Raw genomic sequence first — 13949 nt, forward strand, 5'->3', positions numbered from 1 at the left:
TTTGGTACCGCATTTAGTTTTTGAGTAAAAGAAATTAGAAAATCTGCGCCTTGGCTGACTTTCATATGTAGGTTGAGATGACGCTCCGTTACTTACGTTTCGTATGCCTCTGATTTAATTCGAATTTGGTCCGAAATTTTATCAAATGTGCTGCCAGCTAATAGCTAGAATTGAGAAGAGTTCTAAAATGATTTTACATTTATTTCTCGGTTTATTATTTCTCAAATCAAAGGCTCGTCAGTTTGAACACTGAATATGATTTAACTATCAGTGTTGCGTCACACCTCATCCATTCTGGCAACTTAGTTTCTGCCCACGGCGGCAGAGCCCCAAGTGAAACTACTGAAGGAAATGACTTTCTAAATCCCAGCTTTAAAGTATCTAGTCCATTCCCCTTCAAACCTAGACCGCTCAATTTTCCCAGGAATAAGGGCCGATGGATTTTTTTCTGAATTACTTCATCAGGCCTCCCTTAAGAGACTATTTATCAACGTAACGACGCCCGGTAGAACAAAAACAATGCGATGGGAAACCCTTATCAGCTCGTGGTCCCTGGGGACCATCGCGTGACGAAATAGCTGCGACGAAAACGATCATATTTGCGACACAATTGTTTCGAGTGTCCGGTCCTTTATATCGGACAGTAAAGTCTTGCCAACCCATAAAAAAAGTTGAATTTAGGGAGGTCAGTTGTGGATTCATAAATAAGGATCTGAGGATTAATGTGTGAGGAGAATTACAGGCTGTGGCGCCATCTGTGAGTGACACGACGCTAATAGTGACTTCATCTGCGGGTCGTGAGACGAATATGCACCCAGTTTTAAGCATCAAAGCTACTCTCCCTAAGCGAGGGAAAGTAGTGTCGACATGATTGCGCAGTACCAGGTAATTAAAGACTCTTGTGCACTTCTCTCACAGGATGGCGCCACAAATCCCAGCTTACGACAATAGTTAACCGATTTTCTAATATTTGTAATCCACCCAATGCTGCTTCGCTTCGTTCCCTTTATTTCGATTATCCTCAGCTGGAGAGCCTGAAATGGCTGTCGTTATTTGCGGTACACACGTTTGGAAATTGGCGAATCCGGCGAATGTCGCTGACATTTCGATAATGGACTCCTCACCGAATATGATACAAACGTTTAAAGGGAATATTCACCACTGTAAGACAATTTATTGAGCTTCATATCGTTTGAACAGCTCGTACAAAGGATCGTGGATCACCTCTTTGATATTGGCAGCAAGGATAAAGTCCAGATGGTTCCAGTCGGGTACTTTAACCTCGTATTTCAGCACAATATTGGGCAGTCTCTTGGAGAATTCTTGCACCATCTTGAACACCATTAAACTATTCATTAAGTTAACATTGAATAATTTACCTTATGGTTTCCATAGGGGTCTCTGGGAGCGTAAAACAGAGCTATAGGGGCTTTACAATTGCTCATATTGTAAGTTGGTGGTATCGTACTATTATAGAGCTTCATGTTCTTCTTAGCGCCATGATCGTACAGCTTGAAATCCTCTGCAAAAGATGGACGGTTAACAGGAGCTGTTGGAATGCATATTGGTACCCACTAGAGACGACGATTTGGGCATAATGCCAGGCTTGTCTAGCTGAGAATCCTTGTGGAATGTACTGCAGCACCACTGGAAACACTGTCTAAAAGGAAATTTTCTCGTCAGATGATTTTTATATGCAAAGGAGTGAGAGACTCAGACTAAAGTCGGCTATTTTGAATCGGCGAAGAAATTAGTAGCACGAATGGAGGATTGAACGGTCTCTTGGCTAATCAGTGAAAAATTCTTTGCACGGGCGGAGGACTGAACGATTTCTTGACCAATCAGCAACATACTGTCTAGACGGGCTGAGGACTGAACGATTCCTTACAGCTGATTGGCTAGTGCCATGTTTAGTCTTCTGTCCGTCTTGCTATCTATTCATATGGTTGGCCAGAAAATCGTTCTGGTCTCTTCGGGACAATTGTCCTTACATCTAAATCAGAGTTGTCTCAAAGGGAGCTTCTTAGTCGTAGACTCAAATTACATATTAAAGTGAACCCGATACTAAATATGAAAATTAATGAGTTGACAATTTGAAGTGAGTACTATTTGCGAATGATACTGGATTTAAATCAGAAGCGTGGTAGTGGGGGATTTTGGGCCGATACCTACCAAAGTGGAGCTATAATCGTTTAAATTAGAAATTTCGTACTTTATTAAGTTGGTTTGAGTCTGTCCCTCCAATGAGATTGACCACATCCAGGCAAACTTCCTCCAGAGCTCCAGGCTTGCAGATCGCTTTGACGAAACCCGTCAAGGCAGAACTATTAGGCGCAGGCAGCTCGTACCAATTAAGCAATGCCAGCAATCTCTAAAACGAATCTCGTCAGCATCACCTATTGAAGAATCTTGGCAGAACTAACTTCTCCTAAGGTCCAGAGCTTGGACCCTATTACCAGCAAAGGCGAGTGCGTCAGCCAATGAAAAGCGGAGGGGGCCAGCATGGCCCCTACTCGGATTTTCTCGTTCATCTCTGGCAATTGCGATAGCATCACGAAGAGGATGGTGGTACCTTGAGAATGCCCCACATAAAATATGCTGTCAACTCCGGTTTCCTTCTGGATGTAATTTATAGTAGCTGGAAGATCGTAGACCCCAATTTCGTGCCAGCTGAAGTTCCAGTACTTCTTGCGGTCTCTGTTGGGGTTCAAACTGCGGTGCTTCCGGGAATAGTGGGTTCCTCTCGCGTTGAAGATCCAAACGTCATAGCCTCGGTCTGCTAGGTAGAAGGCGAGGGCGTCGGGAGGACCTGCGGGGATTTCCAGAAAGAGTCGGAACATCCCAGAAAGAACCGAGATGCCTAGGAGGGATTTACCTATGAAAACGAAGTTTTCCCCACTTCCTCCCATTCCATGGGTGAGAAGGGCCACTTCTTTGGACTTGATTGAGGTCGTTCCATGGGGAATTCTGAATGCGGTCAGTACGTAGCCGTCTTTTGTTTCGTAGGTGTGGGTTTCCACCGGATAGCCGTGTTTCTGGATCAGTTGTGTCTGAAAGGGTGATTTTCGAGGTGATGCGGTTTAGAGAGCTGCAACTCGTTTAGTGTGGATTTTTGGAAAATGCACATGATATGGCGATGTACGGGTTAAACTTGGGCTGTAAGATGTAGCAGGCTAATTTATGCTGAAGATACGAGAATATCTGGCGGTGAAATTGAGGGTAATGACGCAACTGCAGAGGTTAACTTCCTCCCACTGGTTCTCCCCACAAAATTGCCCGATGTGGCCTACACGGCCGCTTCCAAATAAATTCCAACACATAGTGGAAATATCTTCCCAAATAATAAACATTTTGAATAATATATTCAAATCGCAAAACCCAATTAGCTACCCAAATTAACATTGCAAACATGCAATATGTCATCAATCTTACTGCTAACTCTTCTGGTATTTTTCAATAATACCGACATGCGGTGCATTCGCATGGACATTATGCAATAATTACAAGTAATAAATAAATAATCGCCATGTTGTCCGATTGTAAATGAGCACTTTTGGTACGAAATCGTTGCCAAGGTTGAGGCGAGTATGTATGCGTTGTGACCTATTACATCCGGATGCGTTTTCATTAACACACCAAGGATTTTTCGTGCCATAATGGTATGACAGCCTATGGATCGGTGGATATTTCTGGGTGGTTAAATTTATAGAGGCGTGCAAGCGTTACGGTTGTTATTATAGAGTTCTGAGAGGCGAAGGTATTTTATAGGTAAACATTCGTCCACTCCCTTGACTACGGGTCTGTTATTCTTTACTTCTTTATGGAGAATCGAGTGTACAGGGTAAATCCACAGTAGAGCGTGATTACTTAAAATTATAGAGCTTCCTGTGGGAGTAATGGAATTAGGGATATCCAGCGCCGAAACTGAAGGTATAATGTTACAGATGATTTTCTTTTGATCACCCGCATCTCTCTTGATTTTTTGCATGTGCCCCAAAGAACGCAAAGGAAAAAGGGAAAGGCTAAAATACTAGTATGGGATAATTAACTAAAATTAAAATGCTTCTTCTGCGATTAATAAAATGAGAGATATACATTACTGAATCTGAGGGTATTAAATTTAAGATAATTGTCGCTTTTGTATCCGTATCCGTATCCTTCTTAATTTCATCTGCTTGTGTTTGTAAACGGAGTCGTATAGGGCAATAAATTGAAATTAAGGGCTTCCTCTGGATTTAATGAAAAGAACGATACACAACACTGAAACTGTTGTTTGTAGGAAGGTACATTAGAGAGATGGTATAGGGTAATCACCTAAAATTAAGAAAAACTTCTTCTCAATTTAATAAAGTGGTAGATCCACAACACGCAGGTATCAAATTTAAGATAATTTCATTTTTGATCGCGCAAATCTCTCTCGATTTCGATTATGTGCATCTAACCCAAAGGAAGTAAATTAAAGGAATGGCATGGACTAATTACCTGCAATTAAAAAGCGTCTTTTAGGTTCAATGAAGTGGGAGATGCACAACACTGACGCAGAGATATTAAATCTAATAGAAGTCTCTATCTGGTGGCCCATATCTCTCTTAATTACATCTTTTTGAGTGTGCCCAAAGACGGTAAATTTAATTACCCGCAATTAAAAATTCGAGAGATGCAGGGAGAGATAATCGTATCGAAACTGCAAGTATTAAATTTAAAGCATTACTCTCTTTAGCCTCCGAAATCTCTCTCATTTGCTTCTTTTAATATGTACCGCACAGAATGCATATTAAAGCTAAAATATAAGGTAATTACTGAAAATTACATAACATTATCTGGGGATAATAATATGGGAAATACGCGCTATTAAATAAATTTTAGATTTAAATCATACGTTTGTCTGTTTAGTAGCATTTATTAACTCTCTTATCTTCTAATTTTTATATTTATCACAAAGAAAATAAAATTTCTATTAAGGGCAATTACTCAAAACTGGCAAGAATCTTGCGGGGATGATCACACGAGAAATGCACCACCCTGAAATTAAACCCTTGAAATTTCAAATAAAACCATACGTGCGTCTGTTTAACGGACCAGAACTCTCTTATATGCAACTTTTAGTAGATACCTCAAAGAGAGCTAATTAAAGGTATTGTACGGGGTAATCGCCTAAAATTAAAACACCCCTTCTCGGGGTAATGAAATGGGGAAATAAAGGACTGAAAAGTCTCCTTCAAAGATGATAAATGTGGTGACTGATCTGCTGCCTCCCTCTTGACTACTGGTACTTACAACTGACAGATTTTCGTCGGGATGAGCTCCGGCTAATCCCGAAAAAATAGCCATCAAAATCAAGATCACCGGCACCATTTTCGCCTTTATCCGCGAAATGTTAATCCCAACTCAACATTTCGTCGATCGCCTAATCCCCGCCCCCCTCCACACCGGCCGAACCGAATCAATTCTCCATTATCCCCGGCTATGCGTTATTCTCATTCCTCCGAAACATTCTCATTACTCACGCCAATAACTGTACAGTATAATTACGGAAAAATCAGTTTTTCCTAGTACGCGCAATATGCATTTTTATTGCAACAATGAGCATTAGTCCTAATCGGAAAAGCCATTAAGCTTAATACCCCATCGAGAGCCGCATATCAATCCCTTTTCAGAAATAAAATCGCCATTCGTCCCTGCATGCCCTTAAAGTGTGCATTAGTTGCATTTAATGAAACGTCAGATGCACACCGCATCAAGGACTATCGAAGATGTCTTGGGTGGAACTAGGAAAAAGGACGCCACTGATGTGAATATTTAATTGTTATGTAAGGCGTCGTGCGAATTGAATAAATTCAATCGCATTTGGGTATTTTCCTGTGCGTCAATGCATAACAAGAAATTAAATTAGCAAATAAAATAACAAAGCCTACTAGTCGGGCCATGTTGAATCTCACGAATTGAGGACTGAACGTCTCTGTAGCCAATCAGTTGTTAGCTGAACAGACCGGCAGAGGACTGAACGGTATTGTCTGTTAAAATTCCGTTCAGTTCTCCATTCGCGTCATTCAAAATGGCATTGATTGTCGGTACAAACGTGACAACGACGTTTGAGGAAAAAATTCTTAATTTCCGCTTCTGCAGAAGGAATTTGGGAGGATTTCGAAATTGGGGTCCCTTAAATTCGGATGTCAGACTTCTAATTAGGGAGAACGCGAAACCCGGACGTCGCTATGCCCGAAATGCACCGCAAACCTGATGAAAACGCTCGCTGTGAAGTCGGATCTATCCAGTAATTATTCCCGACGTTTGCGAAAGTTAAACTTTCCATACGCGACATTAAAGCTTCTTTCAAGTCAGCACTATTTTATTATTTCACAGAATTATTTCCTTTCATACTCCTTAAACACCTCTAATATCTTGTCGTAGATTACTTCTTTAGCTTGATCGGCTAGCAAGTAGTCCAGATGATTCCAATTGTCGATTGGGACTTCGTACTTCAGAACCACGGTTGGTAAATGTTGGAATAGCTCTCTGCCATCTTGCTACTAGAAAATGAGTCCTATACGGAGTAGAAATAAGCTAGGGGGACACGGACATTAGACAGATTGTACTCAGGGAGCATGGTCGAGTTGTACAGCCGTAGGTTCGTGTTAAGACCATAGTCGTACTTTTTGAACCCCCTGAAAATTGGGTTAAGTTAATCTACGCAGCTGAAAGCGAATTGCTGGGGTACCGTTGGTGATTAGCAGGCCGTAGTTGTAAATTTGCATTGTTGATATTGCAGAGGGGCTCCATTGGCAGATTAGTGGAAGGAGAGACTATAAATTGTCAGAAATTCCTAGTCCGAATTTAAATTGTCAAGACTAATTAGCAGCGTCATATTGAATAGAAAAACTAAATGCTCTTGTGACCAATCAAAGGAGAAATAAGTGGAAGTGATGAAAGGTTTCTTGGCCATTTAACGGAGACATGGCGTTCAATCTTCTACTCGTACTACTACGTTTAACTTTGCCAGCTGAGGACGGGCGGAGGATTGAACACTTTGTAAATGAATCAATGGAAAGATGATGTTCATCCCTTGTTTTGTAACATGGCGTTGAAAGTAGATTTGTTTCAAAATAGAAAACCTTTGAATTATTGCTTATGGATATTTTAATGTCAACGAGTATATACCTTATTAATGAATCCACTGTCGGTACCAGCGAAAAAATAAATAATCTCCATGCAAATATCCTGCATGTCCGGCGGTTTGCACAAAGTAAACAGCTTGCGGTTCACCATCGGAGTGTTAGGGGCCGGAAGTTCATACCAATTGAAGATATCCATAATTCGCTGAAAAAGTTATTTAACCAGGTGAGTAATGTTTCACTCTATCCTATTATCCATAAGTTCAATTTTGTTTAAAATTCAAATTTAACGATCAGAACCAGTGACCCACACAGCACTGGTGAAGAACCGTTCAGCCCGTCGTACGCTCGCGCTGAGAGCGTAGGACGAGCAGAGGACTGAGCAATATCTGTTCTCTGATTGGCTAGGAGATTGTTCGGTTCTACGTTCGTCCTGTGCTTTGCGATTTGATTGGTTGCTCAAAGAAAGTAATATAAAAAAAGTAAAGTAGTGTGGAAGTAAAATATTTAGAGATATACCTAAAAAGAATTCATCTAGTTCTTATTTTTAGTATCGTTGTCGATAAGTGAACCCCAATTAAGAAAATCTGCCTTTGGTAGATTTTTGTTATTTGACCGATATTAACGCAAACTTCAAGGTTTACAAAGGAAACAACATAGTTTCGAGTAAGCTGTAAATAAGTGATGTGCCTCAACCTATCTCTGCTAGACTCCTGTTATTTGACCGATTACATTATAAATTGCAGAGTTTAAAGAGGAAACTACATATCCAAATAAAACATATGCCGCACGGCGTTGGACGGACGGACGACTGAACGCTGACTATTACCTGATTGGCAAAGGCGCCGTTCAGTCATCCACCCGTCCTACATTAGTTGCGATTTGATTGGTCGCGGCCCAAAAATAGTGAATAAAAATATTCAAATACTTTGATGAATTGACGAATCCTGGCTCCAAACCCAAGGATAGGCGAAAATGTATTGTGTAAAAAGGAAACAGGAGCCAAAAGCGCCGCAGCGCTAATTTTCGCATTCATTTCCGGCCTTTCTGATAGCATTACATAGAAACAGGTGCCTCCTTGCGAATGTCCTACATAAAGCAACTTTTGAGCCTGTGAGTGCTCAAGCGCATAATCAATCGTGATGGGCAGATCATAGATCCCGATTTCATTCCATCTAAATTAGCCTATACGTTGCTAAGTTCTATGTAGGAATTTACAACTCACGAGAAATGCCAGAAGTTTTTAGCGTCCATAATCACTTTGAATTTGCGGTGTTTTCTAGAATGAAAGGTGTCTCTGGCATTAAAGAGCCACACGTCATAACCGCGGTCAGCTGAGTAAAACGCCAAAGCATTAGGAGGACCTAAAATCACGTAGTTCTCAGCACTGCTGCCCATCCCATGTACCAACAGAACTACTCTTTTAGTATGAACATTAGAGACGCCATGGGGTATCAGATGAGTGGCTAGAATGTATCCATCTGGAGTCTCAATGTAATGGGTTTCAATAGAATAGCCATGCTTCTTGACAAATTGGGTCTAGAATTTTCCAGAAGCTTCCATTTTTTAAATTGGCTAATGCAGTAGTTACTTACAAGGGACAGCCCTTCATCAGGGTGGCTGCGTACTATGATAGAAAAAACGAGCACAAGCTCAAGTAACAGCAAAAAATACTGCATCTTCGCTGAAACGGTCTAAATGGTGAGTGATCATTGAAATATCTATATAGTGCTCATCAAAATTCGATTAATACTATAATAATGGTCAGTTTTAACTTTGGAATATAATCAAGATATCTAATAAGGGTAATTTGTAACAAGATGTTTGTTGTTCAATGGTTTCAATTACGGAAATGTTTGAGTATGATACGTGAACGAAGTTCAAGCTCTTTAAAAATTAATGTATTGTAAATACCGAACGAAGAGTTTTCGAGATTGTTCGAGAAAGGATGAATTAACCGTTTGGTCTCTTAACCAATCAGTTTTGATCTAACTTGGGCTGGCGGAGGACTGAACGGTGTAATCGCCAATCTGCACTAATTTTCGGCAACGGAGGGAGGACTCCACACGATTTCAAGCGAATCAGCTTTAATCTTCAAGGTCGAAGGGGGCTGAAGATTTTTTCAGCCCCCTTCGACGATTTTTTCGATCTTGTGGTATGAGAAGAGGACTTCATGGTTTGTTGGACCAATAAGTTACATGAAACCTAAAAAATATTTATTAACACTGCCATAAACACCTCATTTCATGTCAAACTGTTGGAACACATCATAAATTTTATCATAAATAACTTCATGGGCGTTACTGGCCAGAATATAATCAATATGGTTCCATCTCTCAATCGGGACTTGATACTTAAGTACCACATTGGGTATCTTCTCAAAAACTGTTCGCGCCATCTGTAAAAGACTATTCTCTATAAAGAAATCACAAACTTATAACTGTGTGGTTAGCATTAACCTTAGTGTTGGAAAATGGATCGTGAGTGGAGTAGAAGTAGGCCACTGGTACCCTGACATTGGACATATTGTATTCGGGGGGAGTTGTAGAGTTGTAGATTTTTAGATTCTTCTGGAGTCCATGGTCGTATTGCCTGAAACCACCTAAAATGTAGACAAAAAGTGTTGGTATTCTGATAGATAATGTTGATAGTACCACTTATCATCAATTGACCATAATGGTAAAGTTGAGCTGTAGCTAATCCTGAGGGTATCCACTGTAAAATGAGAGGCAAGAGGGTCTGAAAATTTTATGTTACAGCTAATAATGATCAAATTAAGTTTCACAGTAGGTACTTTGTTAATGGATCCATTTGCAGCCCCACCAATAAAGTATATCATATCTAAGCACAAATCGTGCATATGTTCCGGCCGACAAATTTGCATCAAAACATCGTTTACCATCGGGCTATTGGGAATCAATAGTTCGTACCACCGGAGCCACTCTAGTATTCCCTGAAATCTCGATTTTAATATTCAACACAATAATAAAGCGTCGGATAGCTTTAAGCTCTGGTGCCATCTATCCAGGCGCCAGTGGTATGTACGGTGGACTGAACAGTTTCCTAACCAATCAGACGTTAGACGGTATAGGACGAAAATAGGACTGAACGTTATCTGACAGCTGATTGATTAGAAAAGCGATCAGTCCCCCGCACGTTCCATTTTCTGCAATTTTAATTGGTATCGTCGTCAAATTAGTTGTTCACCTTGATCATCCTAATCATTCTGGCAAAAGAAAAGAACATTGGCGTTAATGTATACTCAAGATGGGAAGCGGGCGCTAGCAGTGCCGCTGCGCTAATTTTTTTATTCAATTCTGGTCTCTCTGATAGCATAATATAGAAGCTGGTGCCCCCTTGGGAGTGTCCCACATAGAACAATTTCTTTGCTTTTGTGTAATTCAGCACGTACTCGATGGTGGTGGGCAGATCGTAAATTCCAATTTCGTGAAATCTAAGCTCAGAATTTATGGTTTCGCGTAAGGACGTTTTAGAAAACTCACGAGAAGTTCCAGAACTTTTTAGCATTCCTATTAGGGCTGAGCGTGCGATGTTTTCTGCTGTGCCTGTTGCCCCTGGCGTTGAAAAGCCACACATCATAGCCACGATCTGCCATATAGAAAACCATAGCGTTGGGTGGGCCCAGAACGATGAAATTCTCGGCAGTGCCCCCACAGCCATGTACTAGCAACGCCACCCTTTTAGAAGGAATACCGGATTTGCCATGGGGGATTCGGTAGGCTTTCAGAAGGTAGCCGTCTGGGGTCTCAAATCGATGGCTTTCGATGGGGTAGCCGTGTTTTCGGACGAGTTTTTTCTAGATTTAAACAGGCGCTAGTCTCACTAGGGATGTTGGTGGAAGGGATAACTTCTTACAATAGATAATCCCTCGTCAGGGTGTGACAGCACCGTTTGAAGAAAAAGAAGTATTAGAACGAGAAATTCCATAGTTGGTACTCAACGTCTGCATATACTTGTAGAAAGTCCTAAGGAATTAATTTCACATTCAAATTTTTAGCACTAGTAAAACTATTTCATTTTCTTTAGAAAGGGAATGCAAAAAAAGGAATATATTTAAGGTGTGCTTTAAATAGCCGAGTGTTAAATTTATTTATGGTCTAAATAGGGTCTTCTCTTGTTATTTTTACAAGTTTTCATAAGGCAAACACTAAAACACTATTGATATTTTAGCAGGTAATTAAGTTCATAACGTCCCCAGCAAGGGATTTGACGGAAACACTATTTCAGTTAATAGTGTTTCACTTACGAAAATGTGAAATTTTTCTCTAACAGTGGACAGAAAAGTTGAAAACTTCCATTTAATGAGGAATTTTATTATTATTTTATAAAATTATTATTTATTTATTATTATTATTATAAAAGCTCCTTTTGTCACAGAAAACATTACCAGTCTCAATAATGTTTTAATTATTGTAGGATTGATGTTGGCTGTTGGGATATTCTTGTAGATAGGTTACTTTTACGTTTGATATATGTTACATAGTAGGTATTATCTTTCAGATTGACATACCCCTGAGGTACGACCCTGGTAGGCATTAGTTGGAGCATGAGAATTTCCCACTTTATGCCTTGTCGGTATTTGAATTGCCCGTGATAGATTCCGTTGACCCTATAGTTGAAATTCCAATTCCCTATCTAGCAAGCTAAGACGCCATGGTTTGATGCGATGGGTGGGGCAGATGGCACCCTAACCAAAGTATGCCCATGGTTTATCACCACGAGTTTTAGTATTTAAGGATTTGCAAGGCATGTGCAAGCTCTCTTTTCTTCTGGGTTCGGTTGGTGGTTAGCAACTCAGAAGTCGCGTCCGCGCTCGCAACTGCATAAGTTACATTGTCTTCCGCTTTGTTCACTTTGTATTAATAAACGCACATTTATAATCCTTCTTCTGACCTGTGATTTCATTAAAAGATATAAACACCATCCTATATCTACAGTAATATCAAACCCGACGCTACATTATGGTAATGTAAAATATGCCCTTAACACCTTGAAATTGAAGTTTTAAGCACATTTAACGTTGCTCGGATATAATTAAGGAAGTTATTGAAAATTTTCATAACACGAACACTGAACTGTTTTTAGGTTATTTTCCTGAATTTGAGATGTTAAAGTGTAACAAATTAGTTTTTCGTGCTGTGGTCTTGTCAGTTAGAATTGTCACAACGTGAACACTGTTTTGCAATTTAGTGTTTCTTTGTGAAAATGTCTCAAAACAAATCAGAAGCGATATATCAACATTGCACTTGCTCTAGGGGGGTGGGGGGCTAATAGACTTTTTAAAGGGAAAGGAGACTTTTCACAACTCAAACACTATAAAATCTTCAGCATGATGCGGGAGCTCCTGGATAAAAATTAATTTGCACGAAGAGTTTGCACAAATATCAGTCAAATGTTCGCGTTTTTACGAGTTAAATAGTGTTTTTCACTGCTCATACACTAACCCATAGAACTATTCCAGCTCGCCGGCTTACCGCTAGCGTCAATATTTAATTTCCCGAGTTCAATTTCATTGCATTTGTGCGCCTTTCCAAACACTTTTTGCCAATCAATCCAACAGGCAAACAGCACCGGAAGTCATAATAACGTTATTCAATCAAAATCGCGTTTATCGGCCATTTCAACCGCAAAAATTGCCGATTTCCATGACAATTGACAACTGGTTTATCGGCAGGGAGGGTCCAGGTGTACGAGGGAGTTTTGGCCGTCTCTAAAGCCGGTATTTGTCAACCGAAAGACCGCCAAGCTATTTGCATCAGACACGACTGATCGGGCTAATATTAACCCAGCAAACCGGCAGACATTTCTGCGTATTTACTCCTGGTACACACCTCTGATTGCTAAACATTTGCCCGAATTTAATTGTCACCGTCTCCGCCAATTTCGCAAGGCTAAATTGACACCGGAGGGCCATAATTCGTCATTCTTCGCTTTTTGCGACGTCTTCCTGGAAAGAAACGCGCGCCCCGAGTAGTTCATCTAGCTGTCACAGGGAAGCGACGTCGCTATATCAGCGTCAGCCTTGATGGATGTTGCTGGTCAGCTACGGGCCGGCCAATACAGGCCGGTCAGCTATGTTGTCACGAGTAATGGTGTCGTTTTGTAATAAAACTGGGTTTTGTTTTTGACGATTTTTTCTCTCTAGACGCTGCGAGGTGAAGGGATTTAAATTGTGTATTCTTTGGGCGTGCACGGGGGGTGCAAAGGCCTGATTTAATATTTCTTGGAAAGCTGAATAGTACACAGCCCAAAAGAGCGAAATCACGTTTCTTGAAATGATTCACTTTCGGAGGCATGATATTTCTGATACATAGTCAAAACTTCTGTGGCATATATTTTATAATATAGCGCATACCTTACACCATATTTCTTATAAATTTGAATGCACTAACACTCGTTCATTGGACTCTATAAACTCTCAACCTAAAGATGTCTAAAAGTGTGAAAACAAGTTTTTAAAAATCATTCGCACTCAGGGGCATGATATTTCTGATGCATTGTCAGTACCTTTATACCATATTTTTTTATAATAAAGACCATACTTTACCTCCTTAAGTAAAGTGTTTTTTTTTGTTCGATTTTGGTAACACGGTACCACACATATTTATAAATTTTAACCATTTAAAAGTTAGTAAAAAATCACTACACTAAAACTTACGTTTATCACTTTCTTGTTATGCGATTAGCTTCACTAGAGCCTCATTTGGCACTTGACTAAACTCGATCAACCGCTTAATACAATTATTGCAGATGGGCTAATTCAAATCGATATTTAAACCATCCTAATTAATATATATTTCAAATTAAAAAAAAAGA

At 40.1% G+C, this 13949-nt stretch overlaps 3 protein-coding genes across 4 annotated transcripts; all 3 read right to left on the reverse strand.

The window, feature by feature from the left end:
• Window positions 1–1141: 1141 nt before the first annotated feature.
• Window positions 1142–10174, reverse strand: LOC136411195 (lipase 3-like). Of its 2 annotated transcripts, XM_066393688.1 has the most exons (10): window positions 9907–10174; window positions 9767–9851; window positions 9572–9714; window positions 9403–9510; window positions 2876–3050; window positions 2424–2809; window positions 2213–2371; window positions 1576–1660; window positions 1380–1522; window positions 1142–1332 (listed from the first exon to the last, which is right to left on the reverse strand). In XM_066393688.1, the coding sequence occupies exons 1-10, from the start codon at window positions 10012–10014 to the stop codon at window positions 1174–1176; spliced, it is 1551 nt and encodes a 516-aa protein (XP_066249785.1). In that variant the 5' UTR covers window positions 10015–10174; the 3' UTR covers window positions 1142–1173. The 2 variants fall into 2 exon arrangements, with proteins under 2 accessions (XP_066249785.1, XP_066249786.1); XM_066393689.1 differs by lacking the exon at window positions 9403–9510 and having other exon boundaries at window positions 9907–10173.
• LOC136411012 (lipase 3-like) lies at window positions 6366–8791 on the reverse strand. The gene is made up of 7 exons (XM_066393418.1): window positions 8708–8791; window positions 8338–8651; window positions 8041–8287; window positions 7185–7317; window positions 6719–6803; window positions 6581–6665; window positions 6366–6527 (listed from the first exon to the last, which is right to left on the reverse strand). The coding sequence occupies exons 1-7, from the start codon at window positions 8789–8791 to the stop codon at window positions 6366–6368; spliced, it is 1110 nt and encodes a 369-aa protein (XP_066249515.1).
• A 133-nt stretch (window positions 10175–10307) lies between the features above and the next one.
• On the reverse strand, window positions 10308–11060 carry LOC136411035 (lipase 1-like). Its single transcript, XM_066393440.1, has 3 exons — window positions 10989–11060; window positions 10616–10929; window positions 10308–10566 (listed from the first exon to the last, which is right to left on the reverse strand). Exons 1-3 carry the CDS (start codon window positions 11058–11060, stop codon window positions 10308–10310), a joined length of 645 nt encoding a protein of 214 aa, XP_066249537.1.
• Between the last annotated feature and the right edge of the window lie 2889 nt (window positions 11061–13949).

The sequence above is a fragment of the Euwallacea similis genome, chromosome 9, assembly GCF_039881205.1.
Source record: "Euwallacea similis isolate ESF13 chromosome 9, ESF131.1, whole genome shotgun sequence".
NCBI lineage: Eukaryota > Metazoa > Arthropoda > Insecta > Coleoptera > Curculionidae > Euwallacea > Euwallacea similis.